We start from the raw sequence: 26,034 nt of genomic DNA on the forward strand, positions 1-26,034 counted from the left end.
ACCACATTGGCACTCTAACCCAAGTTACCAGTAGAGCCCCAACCTATGGGCAATGGACACTGTTAACTCCTCCTCCTCATCCTTTTCCATAGCCAGGGGAAGGTGAAATAGGAAGCTCTTAATAATGTGCTGGGCATTATTATTATTGGCACAGAATAAGCTAACAGGAAAATCAGGGAACTGAACAGGGATTTCTACAGGTGGATCATGAGTAGCATGTCTGTAGAGTAACAGTTCATTTTCCATCCTTGTTTAGTACAACTCTGACATTCTCACTGCTCTTCCAAGTCTTTCTTTTCTAATCAAAACTGTAGTGATGTTTCTTTCAAAGCATGTTTATTCAGAAAACTTTCTATTAGCAACCAGGCTTTCATTTGGAGTTAGGAATGGAGCTTTTCAAGCAACATCACTCTTTCTGTTTTCAAGCATTTATTCAGTTCTTCTACACTGTGTACCCCTTCCTTTACAGATTGTGCTCATATTACAAAGTGTGATAAAATATTTTTTTCGAACTTTTTCAGAAAGATGGTCAGCATATCCTTCAAAGAATAAACAAACAAGGAGCACAATGCACTGCCCAATTTTCTACCTTGTAATGGCAAATGTCCTGCATTTCTAAACTTTAAATTCTGTCTCTGCTCAAGAGACTGAAGTATATAATTCTGAGAGCTTTGGAAACAGGCAAAACCCAGTTTCTGATGCATCTCTGCTTTGGAGACTACCAAAAAGTCTGCAAAAGGTTTTTTTCTGTCATAGGGGGGTCCATCATCTTAGGGCTGATGCTGATCTCTTGCAAAACTAAGCATCTCCTCTTAGATTAGAGACCCATCAATATTTTTCTACAAGTTAATTAATTTCTAGACTTTGATGTTTTGTGAAATTTCTCTGCAACAAACTATCAGCTCATGAACAGAATACACATATTCACATGCAAAGATCCATACATGCTTAATATAACTGTTAAAGCTTTGCATCTCTAAGTACTAATTCTTAGATGGTACACAGACTTGAAATTTCTCCCTCTGCAGATGAAAATGCAGAAACATAACAAATGTTTCTAAATGATTTCAAACTATTTTCAGAACAATTTAATTATTTTTCCATTCCTCTGAAAACTTTCAAATAATGTTTTAAAAAGCTAGATAGACATTATTTATAGCCATAGTTTCCCTCATTAAATAAAATTTAGCCATTTCAATTCCATCCGATTGATTCATCTTTTCAGATCAGATAAACTTGCAGTGAACCTGGGATTCTTTAGGGTCTGTTCCAGTGGGCTGTTTTCAGTTTAAACAGCTGTGTTGTTACAATTTCCTTTTACATGTGACTTGAGGGTACCCATTTGCTTCACAATTAAGAGCATAGCACCTACAAATGTTCAGCTAACCAGATTGTTAATTGCTATGTTTGCTCTACGCTTTCTCGTATAAATAGAAAATGTTCCTCCTGAAACTGAATGGTTCAAAGGTTCAAACATTATCTTCCTAGCTTTTCTCAGGTTACTCAGTTTTTTCTTTTTCCTCTACTCTCTGTCCGGGGATATTACTGATAAAGGTTTGCGTCCTCCACATTATCTTGTGTAGTCTCTGCTTCAATGAAAGCTTTTGCCTTGGTAGAAATCAGTGCTAAATGTTTTCTTCAGAGGCAGCCAGCAAAAACGGAGCTTGTTTTAGAGCAAAGTCCTCAGTAACAAATAAAACTTTCACATTCTTGTTATAAACTGAAGTAGAGTGAAAAATGTTATAAAATACACCTCAGTAGGATTATTTGCAATACTTAGGGTCAGTATTTGGTTTTATTAGTTCTTATGTACATGTCTGACTTTCTCCACTGGTAAGTTACTTTTGCTTCCACCTCTCCTAATATTTCTATCCAGTTCATCTGAATCCTCAAATTCCCTGAAGATTGTCTTTAGATAAAATTAGAAGCATAACTGCTTAATAAATGGGAGCATTCCTCTATAAACATACAATACAATGTCAGCAATTCTGTCATGTGATTTCTGAATAGAATTTAATATATGAGCTGTGAATAGCTTATGACCTGTCCCATAATGTGGGTTTCATCTAAATGTAGATGCAGCTGAGCCAGCCCCTCATTACAGTCTGAATAGATGAATGAGAACTTTCAGGGTTCACTTCACTCCATGCCAAAGTATACATATAGCTTACATTGCAAGCTACTTTTGTACATTTTTATCCATGCATAACTTGGAGAAATTGCTGATTTTTCTCCATTATATTTTGTGAAGAAGCTTAGGCTGACTAACTCAGATGCCTTTGTCCATCACAGCCAAACTCTCACGCTAACTAGGATTGCGAGAGACTACTTATTTTCTCTGAAATATGTCTGAACTTTTATTCAAGTCTCCCCTTGGTCATGCTGTTTTCAACTGAAGGCTGTTGAAAAGTGGCCAATAAGTGGCCAAAAATTTGGACTTCCCTCTAGCCTTTTGAGAAGTAGTCCAGACATGATGCCAAACTCATTTGTTCCTGTGAGGGTCAAGAGGTCTTTAGAAATCCATTTCCTATGACTCAATTTATGACCTTGGTGTCTCAGTCAAGGGAAATGCTAATTTATTGACAACATGAGAGAGAACATCCAGTTCAGGTGTTCTGTTATGGACCACTTGCTTGACCTGGGTTTAGCCACAGAGCATAAATGATTCTCCCTTGACACTGCATAGGACTGTCAGTGAAGTCTATGAAGATATAAACAAATATGAAGACATCATCAACAGCTGCAGTTGATAATGAAGAGCCATATTTACAAAGATTATTTTTTGATTAAACACTTTTTTCCTGCCTCATATTCACGTACTGAAGCCCCTGTCAGAAGTTGTGTTTAAAGTCTAACATGATGTGTGGATTAACTACTTCTTGGGCTGATAAGGGTCAGCAGCTGATGTGTCCCCAAAAGTTCTGCCAGCTTGGAGAGAATTTCTGGAACTGTGCAAAACTATTCAGCAAGTCTATACATTTGAAGGTTGCTGCTAACCATCCCTGGCATATGAGCTAAACATAGCAGCGTTCAATAATGTGCTGCTCAGAAAGAAAATGGGAACACGGAGGATGATGCTGCATGTCAGCACACATGATGAGAAGGCAAAGGTCACTTAGCAAGGCATAAACTATGAACAGCAAGGCAGGTGACAGCAGCTCTGATGACAGCATCCTCACACTCAGGACTGACATATCTGCCAAAGGTGGACTTGGCAGACGGCCACACATCACGGGAAGCAGCATTTTGCATGGGAACAGATTTCAGAGTGCTGTTAAAAAGGGCTTCAAGTCTCACTCCTGAAAACTAGGCTCACTTTACCAGTGCTCTTACCAAATTATATGCTACTAAGATAATGTTCAGGAATAACATGGTTTTGATATGAGTCTATTTTTACTTTCTTACTTCCAAATGAATACAAACATGACTTATCCACCCCTTCCTCAAAATAATTATAGTAGCAAAGGGGTTTGTGTACGAAGAAAGAAACTGGAAATTTATACAGTAGCACAGGATTAACAATTATTAACACTCATCATTAAAATTCCATTTCAGTTATATAATTAAACCATTAGCTAAACAATCTGAAGACTCTGAACCATGGAGAATCCTAAGGAAGAAAAATACAAGAAATTCTAATAGGTATCTTTTAAAAATTCATCGCATTAACTGCAAAGAATGATTACAAGGCACTAACTGGTTAAAAGACCTCAACTCTAATGCAGACTAAACAAGCCTAAAGTTGTATCCATTTCATTATGGGTTATCAGTACCTTGGTTAAACTCAGCACATTTTAAAACCTTGTGGCATACTAACAGACTTTTTAAATTAAAAGTTTACTTGTAATAGTAGTTCATTGACATATTGTTTCTGTGCTTTTTAAGACTCGTAGCTTGTAGTTTCTCTGTTAATGCTGAGAATTTCTTGAATTCAAAACTGTATAAATAGTTTTGACAATTAGTTTCTTTTAATTACTTTAAAGCAAAATGAACATCTATGAAAGGTAAAAACCAAACATTTAAATACAGAAATTTGCTATTGATTGATATAATTTTTTTTATAGAATGCACACATTTCTTTACTACTCTTAATTATTTTAATTAAGATTTCTGCATGTTAATTAGAATTGGTTCAGAATGCAAAATTCCACCCCCTCTCTTTCTCTCAAAGTAGGTAAGCACACATGTTCTTAGGAGGGCTTTTTTGTATGTAGAGTATGTGTAAATAAGGAAAAGAGCATCAAAAAGTAATTGAAAAAGGGCATAATTCTATAACATCAAAACCAACATAAAACCAATGTAGACCCTTTTTTTAGGAGCCTTAAGTATCTCAGTCTCAAACAGGAAAACTGGAACATCGATGACATATGTCAGTAAAATAATTAAAACACTAAAGAAAGAATAGGATTTCTATAATCATGCATAGCATGACTAAGTAAAAGGGAGAAATCTATCTTAGTTTAAACCTAAGACATGAGAAATACAACATCTTAACCTGAAAAAAAATACCCTGGATTGTTTCCTACTGAATAGCTCATACAGCAGCTAATGTTGTTCTCATTCTTTATTTGCCCTGACAGAGTTTATTTTTTTTCTTTAGGGTCTGTAAATTTTTAGTATTTCTCAGGAAGTGTGTTGGAGATGGGATGTAGAATCCCATTGCTCTGAAACTTTCCCTCTCTGAGATTTGCAGTGAACTGTAAGTTAGTGAAGCTCTGCACGTCCTAAATTACTGTGGGAAATTCACAAGCCCAGGGACTGAATATGGCCTGAAACTTTAGTTCATGTCACTCGAGATCATATAATTTTTTTCCTTCTACATTTCTTCTGACTAACACCCAGGTAGGCTTCAATTTATGGCCTATCAGCGTGTCTGAAAGAGCTATTTGGCCCTCAGTAAGGGAGAGGATATTCCAGGTTTAATGGAGTACATAAAATCCTGCTTTGTGCCCTCCTCAGTCTTCCATGGAAGCTGTGGCTCATTGTAACTGTAGGGAGAGTACTTACTGCATTGAAGTTGGGGAAGAGATTCACTGCTGCAGCAGTGTCCAGAGGAAACGGGAGGAACGGCTTAATATCCAGCGATGGCTGCAGGGGTGGTGCAGGAGGACGCACAAGGGCTGGAAGAGCAGGGCTCTGGCATGTACCACCTGCATGTACAGAGAGACAGAAAGCATTCAGCAGGTGATATGATTAGCAGGGGGATAAAAGCCCCCCAAAGCAACAATAAAAAGACAATATTGCATCAAACAAATATATTTTGACATGTCCAAAAATTACTGCATCAGTGAAAAAATGCACAGCTGACTCAGTGATTGAGTTGGTTATAATTCTTTGCCAGCAATTGCTTCATGTTTCAGTCTATCGTGATTAGAATTACCTTATAAACCATTTATTTCCATGGACAATCTGGAACAACAGTTCAGCATATGTCTAACTTCCCTTGAGATCTTCAGCTAGCTTCATTCTCTTATCATTTCAGTGCTTCATCCCTACCCTGTTGCTCAATCCTACAAAGGCAGATTACTCAAAAAGATAAAGAACAACTTGCTGTTCAGCTCAGCAGAAGTCATGTTATTTGCAGACTTCTGTTTTTTTAATTAAACGCTCGCTCATGGAGCCAACGGCTTCTGTTTCAACCTAAACCTCACAAACACAACATACCTTGCTGCCTCAACAGTTGATCAATACAAATCTAAAAATAACAGTTTCAGGAGCCACTGAAATTCTGTTTATGGGAAGGTACCGATGAACACTTTCTGCTCTTTGCAAGGGGTGGAGCTGATTCAGACTCTGTGCAGCAGAAAGGTCCTCCCAGCTAACCACCAGATCTGTGGGAACGCAATGCAAATGAAGAAATCCCCTTGCATACCAATAAGGCACTACCTGTTCGCAGTGGAACCTATTTTGCTTATTTGTTTTCCCCTGGCCACAGCCAGCTACAAGCTGAAAGGATCCAAGTTCATTCTCTGCTTTCAGTGTCTCCTATATTGGTTGCACTCCAAAACATCAATTCCCTGTTAATTAAAGACTATTTAGATCCTAGGAAACTGTTAAAATATGCCAGTGTTCTTCTAATCCAAGAGGCAGGCAACAGACTGTAAAAACCTGCTGGTAAGAGTCCAAGAAACATTTTAAAAAAAATGGAAGGGGAGTTTTACCCTACTCACTAAATAGGGACACCGGCAGACAGATCAACAGAGAGAGATATCCAAAATCTCCTTCTTTTTTCCCTCACATACATACAGACATTTTATTATACAAGTTGCATACATCCTTTAAGAGTGCAAATATAAAGTAGTCAGAAAGACATATGACATCTCTCCATATCTGGCCAGCAAATCTAACAAGTTTTGTCATGTTACACATCTAATTGAGGGCTAAAAACATAGGACTTAATTAACCAGTTGCAGAAGATCATCCAAGTTGTGCTTCTAGATATAAAATCAGCTGGAGCCAGATTTTGAAGACTGTATTTTTTGCCAACTTTCAACTCCTCTGTGAAGCATTTCACTAAGAATCACTATTAAATTAAAGATAGTGGATTAGGGGGTCACTGTAGTCTCATGATAGTTTTTAATCCCAAGAATAACTGCCATTTTTGGGGTCGTTTCTACATTGTACCTCACTGTAAGTGTATAAGAAATCAAAAGTTTTTGAATGCAGCAGCTTAGGATATAGGCAACAGAAAAGCAGGGCGCAAACAGCATAGAATTATCAAGCATTTGATTGCCATTGCTTTGGCAATAGTTACATTCCCATGACATGGTTACAAAAACATGGTAAAAATAAATCTAACAGGTCAGAATGATGATAATGTAGTGTTGAACATGCCAATCATACTACCTCGGAATAGGAAAGACCCATAAAGGTACTTTTTAAAATGCTGGAAATACTTAGCTTTAATTATATAAGACTTTCACGCATCACGAAAGGAAGAAGTCATGCTTACTAAAGAAAAAAATACAGAGTGCACCTGAGATTGTACAGAATCACACAGAAATGTCAAGGTGAACATTTGCCTGGCAATAGCAACGAATTTGAGGCTAATCAAACATTCTGTAACTCACAAATGCAGACTGAACTGAGAAATGTCACCTGTGCTTGGGGACACAGCTCACTGGCTGTACTATCTCAGTGCTACGGAGAAGAGCTTCACAGGTTTGGACTACCTAGAGCAACAGCATTGCTATCCCAAACTCATCTGAGATACCAAGCCACGGAGGATAAAATATTTCTGTTCTGTGATCGTTTCCTGTGGCATGACTCGGCACTCACGCACCTGCTGCTGCCAGCCAGTGCGATGCAAAGCCATCTGGGGACAGGAACAAGCTTTATATGGAAAAATCCAGCCAGCTCTGCAGGACCTTGGCTGGGACTCAGAGCCTCTGGAACAGAGTTTAAAATCTACCACAGTCCTGGCTACAGTGGCACAGAAAATTAGTATGTTCAGGAGCACAGCTGCTCTCTGTTTTTTCAATAGTGTCAGACATGTCCCTAAATGATGGAGCATGTGAAAAGCATCACGAAATCTGAGCCTTTGCTTAAGAACTTCTCTAATGTTTATAGCTGCAAAAATTAGCTTCTCTTTCCATTTAACATGCACAGAGTTGTAGTCTAGAATCTGCAACAGAAAAACTGAAGCAATGGCAACAATTTTTTGTGACTCAGCTTAACTTGGACAATGTTTGAGAATGCCAGCATTAACTATTTCACACCTAAATCCATAAGCAGAGGGATGGAGAGGGGTAGAAGACCACTGAGAAGAGTTCTTGAAAAGTACACACAGACAAATTCCAGGTGTTATGGAACATTGGATTACAATGAAGAACCATAACATTTGCTTATGACAGTCTTAGTATTGTGGAGAAACTCATCCTACACAAAGACCTCCACAGCATTCCCTGAGCAGATGCAGCACTGCTGATCAACCCACAATGAAAGTGAAGGTTCAATGTCAGCCTTTTTACAAGCTTTCTACCAGCAAGGTTTTGATAACATTGACCAATAAAACCAGGATAAAATCCCATAGGCAAAACTGATAGGTTTTGCTCACAGCCTGCGCTTAACGCTCACTATTATTACCTGAAGGTCACATAGATAACCTTGTCTTTATGAGGAGCATGCTACACCTTAAAATGGCAGGATAATACAGTATTTTCTAATTCCAGTCTTACAAGTTAGTAATGTTAGAGTTACATGTCTTTCTAAAGAGGACGAGAATCAGATTCTAAATGGGAGATGAATGTTCATACATTTGAGAAATCCACATCAATATTGTTACCTTAATTTTCTTTGTAGGGAGACCAAGAATAATACTACTTAGAAGTTTAGAATTTTGCCTAAGTCTGAAGTAGTAATTTGTTTCTTTAATTTTCAGACAATTTAAATCACAGGAAAGATAATGTCTTGGACAGAGACACTGGCTATACATCCAAAGTAAGTGTGAACACACAAGTTTGAGGGAAAGCTTGCAACAAACCTTTGCCTCTTCCTATATCACATTGAGCCTGTTTTTGAGAACTCCTCCAGTGCCAATCAAACAGCGCATTTTTGCACGGGGATGCAGTTCTGTGTCTCCAGCTGGGACTAGATATTTTGCCCTACTACTGGGTAATCTGGTTTGAAATAAACACCATGTTCTGGGCACAGACAGCCCACGTGCTACAAAAGCACATGAGCAACACAAGGTTCATGCTCTTGGTGACACAGCACAAACAGGTGGGTTCTCCTGAAATCACTGGTGATGAGAACTTAATCAGCACAAGACCTTTCTTGCCCAAATCAAGAGAATATGACAGAAATAGATGAAGAGTTGATTCCTGCTTGTTGAACCTCAAATTATCCAGTCCATGAGGAACTGGCTTTTTTGGTGGTTTTTTTTGTTTGTTTGTTTGAGTATGAATGGGAACAAATACTGGTGTCTGTCCTTTCCCCTGCTTCACTTCTACCCCATTTTGACTTTAGAGACCATGTTTCACTGTGGAACTGAAAATAGATTTTAAAATAAGAATAATTCTAAAAATAACATACTATGTGTCATTAAAAATGCTTACATTTTAATCTTACCTTCACAAATTTTTTGGTGACAATTCTTTACAAAAAGTTAACTCATTCTGGGGGAAATTTTGCTTTCAATGAAATAGCAGTTACTGAAAAGAAAGTTTCCCATGTAAATTTTTGTGCCCAGTTCACCTGAAATTTTGCTTGGATCGGTATTAGGCAATGATTATAAACAGCTGTAAGTACTCACCCTAAAATCTGGATTAAGAGAATCACAAAGACTGAATACATACATAGGAAACCAAACAAAATAGCCCTAGAGTAAACAGACATCATAAAGCAGGATGTTTTTTAATAAAGGACAATAAATAGCAAGTTTCCTTAGTGTTTTTCAAGAAGGCCAAGATCCCCATTCTTCAGGTTCCCTATCAAACAGCTCAACAAATTGGCAACTATTTATTGTTATATTCTATGGCTTGGCTATAGAGAAAGTTATGTTACATCTTTCTTTGCACAGTCTTTACTCATGCATACCCTCATTCCCAATCCCTCAAATTTAAACTTAACTGCAGATTTAGCTTCCAGAAAAAGAATCACAAGATGCATTATCAAATAGTCTCTCCTAAGGAAGAATCTAGCTCAGCTTTTGCAGACACAAAAATGTAGATAATTTTTTGCAATGCATTTGAAACTTGGAGGTATGTAAACTGGGCAGAAGCTCTAAACTAATACCCCATTAATCTAAATCTTTTGCAGTTCTTCCATCACTAACTATTACCACCATAAACACTGAGTGAAAAAGCAAAACTCTGCAGAATTTTATTTTCATTCCTTCACTACTTTGCAAGTTTTTCCTTCTGTCCATTTGAACAGCTATTTTGAATACAGCAAAGACACTCAAATAATGTACCCTTTCCCCTTCTTCCTAGAGTCTGAGTTGGTTTTCAGGATCATAAAGTGGTTTCTCTAAGATATGGATATTTCCATGTTTTACAACCCATCTCACACCTCTCTTAATATTTCCAACATAACTCTCTGAGGTCAAAAAAATACACACATTGTGCCTTGGCAATAGCTCAGAGAACCTTTCAGCTGGTATGACTCAGTGGAGAAGCTGGGAAAGTACCACATATTTCCAACTGAAAAGTTGACTTCTAGGAGGCTTCAAAAGAACTTCAAAAGCTATAATTAATACTTTTTATATAGGAACCTAATATCTAATAGTACACATGCACTAAGCATTAAAATATATCCTAGAGAGCCTGAGCAAAATCAGGAATTTTCATAGAAAATTTTCAAGAACTATGACTCAGGCTATTTTAAAGTATACAAGGGAAATGATATGTGGGAAGCTCATGGTCAAGCTTATAAATGTTAATAAGCTTACATTTGGATAATTCAATATTAGCTAGAACTTTTAATTTGTTATGAATCAAATTTGCCAGTGGGCCAAAGGAAAGATATATTTGGAGGGATTTTTTTGAAAATACAATAAAGACACAATACAATAAAGAACAGCAGGCTATCCATGGTGAATAATGCTCTTTCATGATCTAAAATAACAGATATCACATTTACATTTTCACAGAATCTGATAAAACAGAAAATTTTAAGATATCCAAAAGAAAAAGAATAAACTTCTCTGGGATTTAACAGAGAAAATATGACATGAATTGTAGATGTGGTTTTTAGGAATTAATTTAATGTAATTTGTCATGGTTCATAGTCACTAGGGTACTCCTTTTTATCACTGTATGGTACTCTTAATTTTTACAACAGATATTTTTCTCAAAAACTGGTGAATTGTCCCTTTAAAGGTAAATTCAGCTCCAGAATGAGCAGTACCAGTGATCTAACCTGGCACAGAAAAATGAGACTCAATCACCAAACTACTTAGTTGTAGTTGTTGCATTAAGGTGGCTAAAATATGAACTCAGCAAACAGAAAGTTTGCTGAGTTCATAACATGCAACCTGTATCTTTTATGTCCATAAAGAGATAAACTTTTGATTTTGAATATTTATTTTTTGTAGGTTATGTATTATTACCTAAGAAATGAAAGGAGATTAGATGTAAACAAATGATGTGAATGGAGAATTTAGAGCTCAGAAAATCTATTTTCTGACCATTTATAATCTTAGAACTCAGCTTCTTGAAAGGGATTTTATAATTTTGAGTGGTTTCTTCTTTTTTGAAATTTATTTCTTTTAGAAGGGGAATAAGAATCTTAAAGTGCTTTCAACTTCTGTATTGTTCATATACTCTTTTTGGAGAGTGCTTTCATTATTTAATAATCTCAAAAAAAAATTAAAATATGGTAGCCACATTTAAACACAATACTTTTAACTACATATAATCACTCTTAGGTCCAGAAAAGAAAGAAAAAAAAAATCACAATTGTCTTAAATATTTGCAGCCAAGTTGAAAAGAAGAGCCTTCAAAATGGGACTGCAACAACACCATCCTCAATCCTGCTGGTTCTTCTGAGATAGCTTGAGGATCAAGTACACTGTGTGGCCACACAAGCTCTTCTTTCACAGGTTTTGCTGTTAGCAATGCTAGCAGTGGCTATGCACTTGGAAGAGCATGAATGCAACACTGTCTCAGCTATGAAGATCTGTGAGTAATTGATTTTTCAGTTCACTGGCCAAACCAAAAAAGTAGTGACAATTAAGGGGGGGGGGGGAAACCCCACCATTGTGACAGCTGAAACTCTTCTTTCACCTAAAATTACACCCTATAGCTCCTACTTAGATACTTAACTGTTTTTATTATTTAAATATTGGCAAAATTCAAACATCCAGATCCAAACAACTCAAAGTGACTCATTACAAAAATATTTTCTTCCCTTTTTTTTTTTTTTTTCAGACTGGCACAAATCAGTACCCACTGTTTATTTATAGACAGCATTTGTCAGCACATACACTGTTCACCTGGAAAGTTTGAATCAACTCTAGTCATTTGTTGCTATTCAAAGTATTATTTTTTCTAGAGAAAATATTTATTCTCTGGTTCCTGCAAAGTGAGCTAGTTTAGAAAAAGAATTCTTTGTATTATTATTATTAGTTTTAGAAGCCTGCATCTATGCATCATGCAGTGTTTTTTAAAGTCTTTTCTTTCACACATACTAGCATTATGAAACACATAAGACCACATATCCCAATAATTTTGATTGGAAAATATACTCCTCTAGGTGTACAGAGGAGTAAATTTCTCTTTTCATTATTCATTAGAAACCTGTGAAACTACTATTATGATGCTGGACTGGGAAAACGCAGAGACAAATTTGCATGCGTAGTCTGATACCCATTATCTCCTGTCATTATTTCCTTCACTTTGCTAAACAAAGGTTTCTGCTTCCATTTTGCTACATTTTCCCCTCCTGTTCCTTTATCATCTACATTACAGGAAGGTGGGCCCACCTTACAGACAATGAAGCCCAGTTCCAACTGAATGGGACTGAAGTGCTCAGCACTGGGCAGGTCTCACTCTTCTCAGGCCTCAAGGCTAATTAATGTCAGAGCTCCTGTTAACCCCACAAAGTATCAGCTCTTTTGCCCCATATCTAAAATATGTTATGGACCCCAGGAAACACTCTACTGAATAAAATAATGTTGTGTTTTTGTTTTTTTACATAACAGCTACTGAAAAAACATGACCTGAACTTCAGTATCTAACACTGTCAAGCAAGGAATTTGTCTAATCCACTATGGGCCACATCTTATATGGATTTCAAATTGCACAAGGGCAGAGACTTAGCTTTTTATTTTAGCAACATGACCTACCTAATTGAGCTCTTCGGAGTCCTTTGGGCTTTAATTGCAGTTGGTCAGACAAATTTGGATTTTTTTTCCCAATTGGAAACTGTTGGATAACTGAAAGTTAGATGATCCAAAATGAATGTTCCACTTTCTGTAAAGTTCTGTCTGTTTCCAGTATAAGGAAAAAACTAGAAATTCCAGTTTGGTCAGCATGCTTGTTACCAGCTGCCCATACCAAGTACCAAACATGCCAACTACCAGAGAACTAGAAAGTCCAAGATTAGTAGTCACGATTTTGGAGAAGACAAACTAGAATATCCATGAACCTCAGCTCTCTTCCCTCTTTAGAATGGAGGGGTTTTTAATTTCTATATGCCTTACCAAAAAAAATTAAATACCCAGCAGGCGATTTTTTTCTCTATGAAATTACGGTGTTAATTCTCTGGACACCTTTACCTGGCAAGAGGTTATCCCAATTTTTCAGCTAGGAACCTAGGACAGACAGGAAAATCTTCTTCTCAAAGCTTGCACAGGAATCTGTGGCCGACAAAGAAGCTGACCTCAAGGTCCCCAAATTTAGTGCTCTGAGCACTGTAATATCCTCTCTTGGTTGTAGGCTAATAGCAAACAGAATGTGCTTTCACTTAGACTTGAATGATCTCACAGACAATGTCAAAACTTGCTCTTCCTTTAGTGCCATAAATGCTGGAGGGAAGAAGAGTTCACCAATGAGTCTACAGCTGCACTAATGATTCAATTTTCTTTTGGCAAACTACATATCCCCAGCTCTATTTTACAATTTCTTCCCATACTGCTCACGTTTTGTACTGCTTTGTACTTTCTTTGGTAAGAAAATTAATCCAAGGAAGCTAAATGCCTGCCTTGCACAGAGTGAGCTGGAAATGTACAGAGACAGATGGCTGAGAAGGGAACTCATCAATGTAAATGAGTGTTGGAAGGGAGGGTGTCAATAGGATGAAGCTGGGTTCCTCCCGGTGGTGTCAAGTAATAGGACAAGGGGCAGTGGGCAGAAACTGCTGCACAGGAAGTTCGAGGTGAACATGAAAAACTTCTTTACTGTGTGGGTGACTGAGCCCTGGAAGAGACTTTTCAGAGGTTGTGGAGTCTCCCTCACCAGAGATACTCAAGAACCATCTGGATGCAGTCCTGTGCCATGTGGTCCAGGATAACCCTGCTTGAGCAGGGAGATTGGACCAGATGACCCACTGTGCTCCCTTCTGACCTGACTCATTCTGTGATTCTGTATAAAAAACAGGTTTTCCTTTTTCTTTTCACGATGATCTTGGCTAGTTATTGCCACATAAAGCAGCTACTCTAGCATGATTTCCAGCCTGCAGCAGAAAGATTTACTTTCAGACTCAAGCTACGGTGGGAAGCATGGGTGTTTTCAAAGGAGCACTACACCCCGATGAAGTTAGAGAAAGGTCACAGTGTTACAAATGTGCATTTCCCCAAAACTGCATGCACAGTGTTTCTTGACACCTTTCAGCCTACAGACATATTTTGTGACACTGTTGAACTGAACGCACCATTATTTACTGACATATCGCGGAGGTTTCCTAACCAGTGGGTCAGTATAGGGCTTGTAGCCTCTTTTGGAGAGATACTAGATCTTATCAGATCATGTCCAGCAAAAATGTGGTTACAAAATAGCTGGATCTAAATACTGGAACACAAGAAAGTGCTGAAGGCCATGCATCCCAAAGTGTGCTTCCCTGAGCTCACATTCTCCTGGTAGATCCTAACCACAAAGGCTCAAAAAACCCCCACCATAAATAAATAAGCTAAGAAAAAATACAAGCATCAGCCAAATATTATAAAAATCACATTAATTTTAAAGCTTTATGCTTTTTGACATTTTAAAAAGTCTTTGACCTGGCATATTCTGCAGTTGGATTTTTCTGATGGTTTTATAAAGGTCATGTTTATGGTATAATGAGCACAAATTTCCAAGGCTTAATAATCAGAAGAACACTGTATTGCAAACAGATTTTCAAAGAATGTTTCATTTTTATGAATATACTGAATGTGATGAATATATTATCAGCTTTAAAAGTGCCATTTTTCAAAAGCATGCTTGGGGAAGAAATAACTATTAACTTCTGGTGTCTACTTGAGATGAAACAAGTGCATGACTGAGAAGAATATGTAACTAATGCCATGAAATGGACACACTCCACTAGTAAACTCTATGAAAATAGTTCTGTATAGCAATGCATCTTCTCTTCAGCACTAATAATTCCATTTAGCATTAATAATTCACCAGAAAGTGTTTTTACACATTTGTAACTGCATAGTGCAAAGTAAGTGGAACTTAATGACAAGTTACTGCATATTTCCAGGGTACCACTTCACTCTTCTGCTAGCTGTCAAACCTCTGTTGCTTTACTGAAAAACAGGCAGATCAACTTCAGAATCTGATGAAGTTCGGAGAGGGATGGCAGAATCCAAGCCAAAAGAGTAAAGTCAAAGCTAGCTCCATAGAGGGAGTAGAAGGAAAGGAAGGAGAGAGGTGCATTGACAAAAAAAAAGTGGCAGAAAGTCTACGGTTTTGCAGCTGCACTTTGCTGTTGGTCTCACAGGTAGCGAAAATGGACATGAAAATATCTCTGTCAACCTACGCCAGTGTCGCGTAGCCTGGACCATGATTCCCTCTCAAATAAACCTCAGAGTTGCATAGACAGGTCTGCCTATGCATATATATGTGACAAAAACACATATTTATTGAAATAAAATCACATTTTTCATTTTTCTTTCCCATGCATAACGGCATAAATGCTTGCACAGTACATCAGAAACTACCACAGTCTCAAAAATTTTAATTCATAAAAAATGCCCCAACACATATATGTTTAAAATTATTAGGTTTATGATCTTTCATAGGTAGGTAAAAGAATAAATGGAAAAATTAGAATGGAACCAAAAGCACAGGATTTAGTTATGGACAGTGACCAGAGCCACAGGAGAGAGAAGTACATTTTACAGGACGGGCTCCTGGACATAAAGAACTTTTCAGTACGTGGTGGTTTGAAAGATACTTGTCAAGATAAATTATTCATCATAGCGTCATTTTTCCTGTATGTATGTATTTCTAAATTAAAAACACTTCAGGTTATTTGGCTCAGGAACTTCTTCCAGCAATGAAATAACTCCCACTCTGAAAGAAACACCTGAAGTTATTAAAGAAAATTCAACCAAAACAGCAAACACAAATATCTTTCTTTCTCAGGATGTAAAGCCAAAAAAAAAGCCTATTAGATCACATGGCCCAATTGCCTCTAAACCCCAACCCATTACTTTTCATAAACTTCTACTATACTTTATCGAAATGAAACAAGTTCAGTCCTCAGGAGATAGAGCTGTTTGTGCAAAAAGCAAGAGCCTGAGGCTCTGTGGCTGAGTTTTTGGAAAAAAGAAGTTGATGCAAAATTGAAGTTTTCCTAGCAGGCAACCTATGCTTTGTATTGAGAAGCAAAGAAAGAGCAGACAGTGCTTGGCAGTTTGCTGTCCCCACAGAGACAAGGGAAGAGAGGGATAAAATATTTAGTTAACTGTTAAGTTTGAACCTTCCTGGGACAGAATTTTATGCCATCTCAAATCACACATGCACTACATCAGTCATGACTATATCTTGGATTTTCATCAGCTGGTAATTATAAAAAAAAAAAAAGTAAATTGTTGTACTGGGGAGAAAAAAATATCTATATCTTCTGCTAAGTACCCGAGTACTTGAAGATTAGATTAGAGCCACTCCCCTCAGCATTAAGCAACATAGATCAGCTTGCATCTTACTGGAACTGTGCCATCAGACCTTGCTTTCTTGCCCCACTGCAGGAAAGTTCAGATTCAAGTTGAACACTCACACAAGATAAAAACATGACCACTAACAACAGAGCAGCCTTCCAGCATGAAGAGATGAGGAATTCACCTGGAATTTGCAGATCACTCCTGACTTGCTAGGAACCTCTTTGCTGTCCTGATAAACTGGTGAGCCATTCTTCATATGTCTGAAAAAAGCTAGGGATGCAAACTATCAGCAGTTCTGCACTGCAGGACAGAGCTTTGAGTTCAGCAAAGGAGCCACGAAGGAGAGCTGGTGCTGACAGAGCACAAAACCCTGAAGAAAATGCTAATGGCAAGGAGTTCACATCAAGTTTGGGAGAGGGAAAAGTGGAGGGGAAAGAAGGAAAGCAAGACAGCAGAAGGCAAAACAAGACTGGAAATAAAAGAATGGGATGTTGGAAATCAATGGGGGAAATTTGAAACTTGGCCAGAATCAATTAAACTGTTGTCTCCTGGAAATTCTATATCCAGTCACAGATTTAATTTTAATAAAGTTTAAATGGGACATGTTATAGCATACTTAAATAGTAGTAATTGTGTAACTCTATGGTATCTACAAATTACATCTTTGCCAAACATTATTTACTGCAATCACATGCTGCCCTTGTGCAATTCAAATGATTTTGCTTTTTTTTTTCCCCTTTCTTAAACAGAGATAAACATGTGTCATATGATATGCCGCAACACAGAACAAGGTGTTAATTCACAGTATATCCTGGTGAGTAAATGTTTTTATTTCCATCAAGAAATTATGCAATTGTGCTTTTCCATGCATAGCTGCAATGAAAGAAAAAAAGAAAGATAAGAGAAAGTACAAATTCCAAAGTACTGACTCCACTTTCCAAGCAGGGTACCTTCATTGTCACTAAAAGATCCCAGCCATGACCCTTCTGCAACAGGGAAAACATAACCAAACAAACTATATTGAATTCACTTTTATAAACCTTTTTATTCCCTGTCACAAAGGACCAATTTGAAACCATGTTTTAATAATCTTTGAACCAGGCTGTGGGTTTACACATGCCATGGTAATGTTACTGATAATTAATCTATTCCTCTGTGCTAATTTGGCTGATGCTTTACTTCAAGATGTGATTGCTTATGGACAAGAAGAGAAAACAGGAAAAATTCAACTTTTTCTGTGTTGCTAAGCTCTGTCAGAATTTATCTTCTTTTCAGCCTACATGGAAGCTACACTTTCACACATAATGTAGAAACAAATTAGTTTAAAAGTTTCAAAAATTTAAAGAAATCAAGGTCTGTATTTTAATCAAAGGCCCGTGTTGAAGCCTGCTCTGTCCTCAGCACCTCAGGAGAGTGTCCCAATAGTTGGGCTGTTGGCTGACTGGAGAGACTTGCACAATGATACCATTTTGGAGCAGTTTAGATTTGTGCAAATGTGTATTCACTTCACGGAGGAATTTAGCTTGTGTTTCCAGCAGCCCACAAAAATCCCTTGACCTCAGGGCCAGTGTTTTTCTGGGGAAGTGAATACATTCTTTTACAGTGGAGAAGTTCTAACAAAATGGCTATTTATAAAAAAGGACTATGAAAACTTCAATTCTGGCAAGCTTACACCTGATGGAGCTGATCTAGGAAAATGTTTGAGAGCTGGAATATGGGGCAGTTATTAGGTTGACTGTCCTTCTCCACACACTTGTGAAAATGCTGGCAGGTCTTTTTTTTTTTAAATTCTCTCAATAAAAAAATACCTATAATTAAAAAAAAAAAATTTTCAAGCAAGTAAAATTATCTGTCATTCTCTATAGGTGGGGGGAAAGCACTACTGCTTTTGCATACAAGACACAAAGGACAAAAGAAATTTTTGTCCTATTTTCCAGAAACACAGGCATGTCAAGCCCAATTTATCTAACCCATGACATGTCAGATGCTCCAAGCTGCATCTATGGAAATAGATAAAGGCTTGTCCTCCACAGATTTAATGAATGGGAATCCCTGCCCCTGGCTAATATAAATCGTTCTCGTTGGTGGATAATTCTATCGATTACAGTCCAGTTACACTTACACAAGTACACATAAGAATTTTCTGTAAAGCAGCACAAACTGTGGGCCAAAAATGCATATAACTTCATATATATAACTTCATATAGCTTAAAGAAATGTGTGACTTTTCAGTTTTTTCCATATCTTATCCTGATGTTCCTTAAGTGCATTTTGCTATCACATGACATAAAATTATTCCATGAAAAAGCCACATGTGATTATTCACTCTATTCAGAGCTTTTTCCTCATGCAAAAAGAAATTTTTATAGGTTCTTATACATATTTTGCTATAGGATTTACTGAGTCGACCACACAGCTTGTAGCTGTAAACAGAAGGCTCAGACCAGTATCCTGTGTATCTTGGTTACCATTTTATATGGGCAAAATTCTAAAGGGAAAAAAAAAAAACCAAACTAACAAAACAAAAAAAACGCCAAAAACTCCAGGGGGAAAACCACCCCCCACAGGGATATGAAAGGTGGCAAGGAGCAGTCTGCATACCAATGTGCAGATTTCACTGCTGGCTAGGGGATACCAGGCCATGGCTGAAGGGACAAATACTATTCATCTGCATTTTTACATAGGCCAGAAACAGATTGAAACCCGCTCTAAAGAAAAAGAAATATGATAAAGTCTCAAGTAATAGTACCTTTCCTGGACTGCTCTTCAGTCAGCCTGGCTATGTTGTAGTCCAAGCCACAACATGGTTTGTGTATCAAGATTGTGTATCAAGCCATCTTAAAATTTTGTAGCCCCTGTTCCAGGAACCAAACACAGAAAATGCTATAGAACATTTAAATGACATTTTAGAGAGAGCCATGCTTACTCACACAATCTCACTAGTCAAAATAGTTACTTCTCGCCCTATACAACTATTAAAATTTCACAGTGTGTCTATCAAAAATCAAATTAGGGATTCACTGATTTTATACCCATAGTTATTAATGGTGTATAACTCAGCATTTCTTGAACTAACTCTAAATATATATTGAAACAGGCCTAGTATAAAAGCAACCCACCTCAAACATTTCAGTTTGTTGTAGTCAAAGGCTATTTCTCATCTACCTTCTTCCTAAGGTGTTCAAAAAAAAAATCAAGCCTTGGGCATAAGACACTAAAACTTATACCACAGGGAAAAAAAATATCTCAGCTGATATGGTTTATTTTATTTTTTAAGGCTTTCTCTGTTGGAGAGGCAAAAATAAAATAAAATTAAATACTTTGATTCTGTTGCATTACACAATTATTTGAGAGATACTAAAGGAAATGTGGGGCTTTTAAACGCATTTCTATCAAGGCTTGTAACCATGATAAAATAGAATACAGTACCAAGAGGAGAAAAATTCCAGTGCACACTTTTCTGATAATTCACGTAGATCAGAAGGATCAGGATCTTGCAACTTCACAATTTTAAGTCTATCTATTATAATTCCAGATGTTATTGAGTAGACTATATGTATATATGTGTGTGTGTATATATATAATATATATATATAAATATATATGTATTTGCTCTGATCCATGTTATGCCATTGCATTGCTTTTCTTCAATTATACAGAATGAAGACCTAATAAAATTCAACTTTCTTGCATCACAGCATTTGACATATTTCTAATATTTTTATTACTTTTTCAGATTAAAACAGAGAAGTAATGACTAAATTTAGCCAACAGCCTTTTACCTAATTGAATTTTGCATCAAGTGTTTCAGGTAATTTCTCAATATGGGTTTATAACTTGAGATGAGCAAGTCTCCCCCTCTACAAAAACTAAAACCTTTGAATTTTAAAGAATTTGGGATTTCAGTCTGATCAGAAGGACCTTACCAAACCTAAGAAGCAAGGAGGACAATGCAAGAGCAAAGAGCCTTAACAGAACCATGTGTTGACAAGCTAGATCCTTCCTCCCATCCTCCCACTCCACTGCTAAGGAGTGAAGGGAGCCTCACTACCGTAATCATCTTTGCTTTCCATAAGAGGTAATCTCACAATACATTTTCCACAAATGAAATTATATTAAACCAGTAAAGTGAGCCAACCAATTGTCAGATTGCTATAGAAATGCAAGGATGTGCTAAGCCACAAACTTCAATCCTACAAGTACTTTTGCAGATACTTAACTATTCCAATCCCTCAAATCAGCAAAACAACGTCATAAAAGTTAATTATTTTTTAATTCAGAAGTGCATGCAGGAGTGTGGTCCATCTCTTATTTGTGTGATTCCATCTGACTAAGCATTCGAAACATTCCATAACAATGAGTTTTAAACAAAGAGATCTGCTATTCTACTAAAAAGGAATTAAAAATTTACCAAGGGTTCTGAATTTGAAGGATTAATCAAAACCCCATATACACAACCCACATCACTACATACAAGAGAGTTTTCTTGTATAATCCAGAATTTGTCACTGTTTTCTTTAAAAACAAAACAAACCCACAAAGTACCAAGGTACAGAAAAGAAATACATGATGAAACTATAAACAGCAGATGAAAATAAAGACACTCTAAGTATATTGCCAAAGATGCAAGAAGACGCCCATCCCTTCTTTCTGACATTATTAAAAAAAAATCTGAATTATTCCAGTGACAAGAAAATACTTCCAGTGACAAGAAGATGCTTCGTGTATCTGGAAATGGCACCAAAAAACTCCCATAACCTTACTACAAAAAGACAGTTTGTTGAGAAGACAATGTGTCTCTATATTATTCCAGTGACTTAAGGAGAGTTACACTGGGTATTAATTTGAGCTGAAATACTAAAGGACAATTATTGCAGCATACTGAATCTGCTTAATTAGAAGTATCAATTCAAGCAATGAGGCAATTTTGCATGCAAGCCTCTAAGAAACCTGAAACCAAACACAGCTTGCTTGTATAAGGGTTGCATTCCAGAGCCTAAGCTCAAGCCAATTTTACAGATCTGGAGTTGCAACTAAACATAAATCACCTGATTCACAGCAGAATGTTTTGTGCGTGTTAACCTGAAACTCTGAGAAAATTTCAGCAGTGTTGGCCAAACCATGACAAAATTCAAGATCTGCACAATCTTCTTCAGCCTTAAAGTGCTGATGCTGGCACAGTTCTGCATTAGGCTGGGACCTTACAGCTTCTGCTCCTCTAAAGTTGAACACAGGATGCCTGTAGCTTTACAAATCTGTTGCCTTTGTTTCTGCTTTACAGAAAGACTTGATTTACCATCTAAGAAAACACCGCCCAAACCTGTATTTCTGGCTATTCTGTTTCACTTGGACTTGGACAGTATATGTAATTTTGTCTAAATATAGATAAAATTTAAATGGGGAGTGATAGGATTTCTTTATTACACTCTTCAGACAGCTAAATACTTAAAGTACATTGACAAAACCTAGAGCACAGACAGCTGTTTCATGTTGCTATGCAGTTCTGTTGCTACCACATGGCAAAAAAATTTACATTTTATTTCTCACTTAACTGACCATTTAAGTTCACAGAAAGCATCAAATGACCCAGGTGTTCAGCTACATGAGTATTTGCAGTTCCAAAAGTTGTGAAAGTAAAATAAATCTGTGTCTAATTTCAAGAACCAACTGTATTAACAGAAATCTTATGAAGTTCCAGAGGTTGCCTGTAGCCTTGGGATTGCAGCAGGGATACAAAATAAAACAATGCAGAGATCATCTTTGGGTTGCTACACTGGGCACTTTTCAACATATTTATGCAGAGCATTGCCAAGACCATGCCTGGTCATGCTACTAAATTGGTAATGTCAGACTACCAAGACTGGTGGAACCCTAAGAACAGCAAAACAAGACTGAAAAAAACAGTGTAATTCAGTGTCTGACAGCCTGAAGTAAATAGACCACTTGCTGAGAATTTGGTTCCCACAAAATATCCATTTCTTGCATTTATAAGGCCCTTCAGTGTTTCCCTACAACTTCCTCTGTAGATGGAAGCAAGTCGGTTTTAGCCCAAATAAAAAAATAAAATTAAAAAAAAAAGTATGACTAGAAAGCCCCTTGTGTTAGGTTTACCACCTCACATGATTTCAGGATTCTTTCTGCTCACTGAAAGCTAGGAAAAGTTGGCATGAGCTATTTCTTAGAGCTATCACATACTGAAAAACCCACGTAAAGCAGTAAATGCCTATACCCACCCAAGGGAACTAGAAAGTCTTTAAATTCTTTTTCATGGAAATCTATTTTTGAGAATATTTGCTTAATTTCATGGTCTTGCTCTAACAGCATGGACAATGGCTTCTTATTGGACACAATTTAGTACAAGATTTTATCTCTTTACCCCTAAAATTCACCATAAATTTCAAATTTGCCATATATTATAGTAGTATAATGTTATTTGGTCTTTTCACTTTCAAAGGTCAAACCAACTTTCTAATTACAAATTACAGTTTCCTTGTCACTAGAAACTATTACCCACATACAATTTTAATACACATCCATTCAGTAGCTCCAGACACACAACTGCAAATGTCAAAATCCCGCAGACTAGAAATGAACTTCTCCCACATGCAGCTTTTTCTGGCTGAGCTACAAACCCACAGAAATGATAGCTTGATATGATTTGTGGTCAGAAACTTCAACAGAGCTGAGATGATGATGATGCTCTAAGAAAAATGTTAAGCCTCCTCTGCCAGTGAGGGGGTGGAGGTGAGGGAGTTGGGGAAGATAAGAAACCCTAGACTTTTGTTATTGCTGCTCTTCTGCTTAACTAATGCAGTCTGTTAACTGGATGAGAATCACCACAAAGTACTAAATTATTCCATTAATTATCTTGATTTTTTTAATGCTATTGCCAATAATGTGCCTTAATGAGGCAAAAAGAGTTCAACAAGGCATTGAAGTGGTGGTGCCCAGGAAAGTAAATAAAACTAAAATAAAAATAGGACTACTGCGAATTAAGAGTTACAAACTTGTAAATAACCAGGAAAGCTGGCAAGCCACCATCCTACACACATAGATTAATTCCTTGCAAATGTAAGCCTAAGAGGGAATTGTTTTAGGCCTAGGAGTGTATAGAACTAAACAGTCCAGTTGACTCAAGAATGTCACATTATCCTTATTGGCATAGATGACTTGGCAGTAGAAATTAATAACAACAATAATGCCTTTATGTGTTTGCAGTAGAAAGCTGCATGCTAAGCTTATAGTAAAGAGATTTGTAGTTTTAAAACACTTCCTGAAAAAAAAAAAAAAAAAAAAAAAGAAATAAAAAAGGTAACTTTCATTGCCTGTTGATTCCTGAGCTTTTCTATGGAAACCATCAAAGCTGAGGTGGATAAGGGAATGATGGAGTCTAGCTCCACAGGTGTTCAGAGCTCCTCTAACAGGTGAGACCTGCAGCACTGCGTTCCCTTCTGCAAATGCATCTTCCCATAGGTGGGACTCCCCACATGAGGCCAATGCAATTGAAATTATCCAACCACCCAAGCTCAAATTTCCATCATATTCATTGCCCCTTCTGGCAAAGGTACAGGGAACATCTATTTAAATAGAATCTGCAACCCAAACAGCTAAATCCTTCACCATCACTGGATCATGCTGCCTCCAGCCCAGACCCACTGCCTAACTGGCTGCCAGTGTTTGACTACACTGCTGATGATCAGTTTTAAGATTTTAAAGAACATTTAACTCGCATTTGAAATAACTGGAGCCATTAAACACAACTGTCACAAATTATTTGGCAGTTACCTTAATTAGAATAGGTCTAGTTTAATATTCTAGCACTGCTGAAACTCTTGCTTTTCTGGGGGCCATGGAAGTTTCTCAGGACGTTAGGTCCAGTAAAAGAAATTGAGTTCAAGCAAATCTGTTAGCACAGTCCAACACTTTCCACAGTTCATTACAAATAATAATTACTTTCTGAAACATTCTCCTTCTCCGTGAACAGATCTGACTCAGTAAAAACAGTATCAATGAGGAACCCTTGAACTTGCACGAGCTTTTTTGATACCTGCTAGCAGTTGCCATACTTACATTATACCAAGAGTTTTCAAAAACTGCCGAACTTCTTCCAGACAAACCATCAATATTACCTTAACTAATTTACTACTACATTCAGCTCCCTACATTATTTACTAGAACAGAATACGGCTACAGAGACAGAAAAACTTGCAAAACTGAAATCTGCCCATCAAAGGCACTTCACAAAGATTTTTTAAAAGATTAAGTTATTCATGATGGTAAACATTCTCTGACAGCATTAACCATCTATTGCTGTGACCATCTAGAAAGGACTAACAATTTATAATTACCATGATTTCTTCTTATGTTTGTTATTTGGAAGGTATTAGCTCAGCTGGAGTCTCTCAAACAGATATTTGATATAAAATATTCATAATTCATTTGACTATATACTGAGGTCAGATGGCAATATTTCTGTTTGTAGATGAATCTAAAGTGAGCTTTGTATTGCTGAAAATGTGCTGGCATAGCTTTTAACATAAAAACTCTCCTATAATAAAGTACAATAAAGTATCATGAAATTTTTATCATTGTGAATGTTCCCGTGAAGAAATGTTCCTAGTAGAAATGCACAAAAAACTTATACAAATCAGATAAACATTGTTAGAAAAAACTCAGGGATATTTTAAGAGTATTATTTGTTAATGTTTTTCAATGTTAAGTATCACCAAAGACTGCCTATCTGAGACAGTTCTGTTCTATTTTTCATCCCTACACTGAATCTTTTGGATACAATTGGCTTTCTTTTTTTAAAAAAATAGGGCAGGGGATAGTAAGACGTAAAAATAAATTAGTGTTCTATAACTTTGCATTTTCTTCCTGAAATCTGTGTAGTTTTCTGGGTGTCACAGTGACATACAGCATCATCATTAATGGTCTTCAGAATATTAATTTCAGACTAATTTGTTTTTTAATTCCCTGTGTGTTTATGATAGCATGTGATGACAATTCTGCTTCAAGGTAATGGCAAAACAAAGCAGTTTTCTTTGGTTATCTTCAAGTCTTTGTGGAAGGTGGTGCTGCCAGTACCATTTTGCTGCAGCACCAGCAGGCCACCCCACTTTACCTGCTGCCTGCCTTTCTCTGCCAGCAGAGTCTACATGCATTTCACACACTCTAAGTGTTTCCACAATCACATTTTTATTGTGCCTATAGTGCTAGAGAGATTTGCAGTGCTGCTTTGATTGTTTTTTAATGTGTTTTCAGCCTTTCTGCGTTTGCTTTTATATTCAGTAAGTTCATTCACGTGAAGGAACTCATCTGTGGGGATATTGTGGCCCTCTTTAGGGCCACTGATTCTTTCAGCCTTGAAAACCTGCATGTTTTCGTGCAGGTAACCTATTGCATGCATTGTTAGAGTGTGTAGAGCTAAATATGCTAATATTGATGGGGTGCTAACTAGCATTAAGTAAGTAGGTTTGCCAGCTATACCTATGTAGGAATAC

General features: G+C 37.0%; 1 protein-coding gene across 2 annotated transcripts in view; it reads right to left on the reverse strand.

Annotated features, from left to right (window-relative positions):
• ZNF385D (zinc finger protein 385D) overlaps positions 1-26,034 on the reverse strand; it is a 411,917-nt gene that overhangs the window by 127,651 nt on the left and 258,232 nt on the right. For both annotated transcript variants that reach the window (XM_041411492.1, XM_041411493.1), the window contains one exon: positions 5,008-5,150. In XM_041411492.1, coding sequence (XP_041267426.1) covers positions 5,008-5,150 — 143 coding nt within the window. The remainder of the gene's footprint in view (positions 1-5,007; positions 5,151-26,034) is intronic.

Source organism: Onychostruthus taczanowskii, unplaced genomic scaffold (assembly GCF_017590055.1).
Source record: "Onychostruthus taczanowskii isolate IOZ18803 unplaced genomic scaffold, ASM1759005v1 scaffold36, whole genome shotgun sequence".
Lineage (NCBI taxonomy): Eukaryota > Metazoa > Chordata > Aves > Passeriformes > Passeridae > Onychostruthus > Onychostruthus taczanowskii.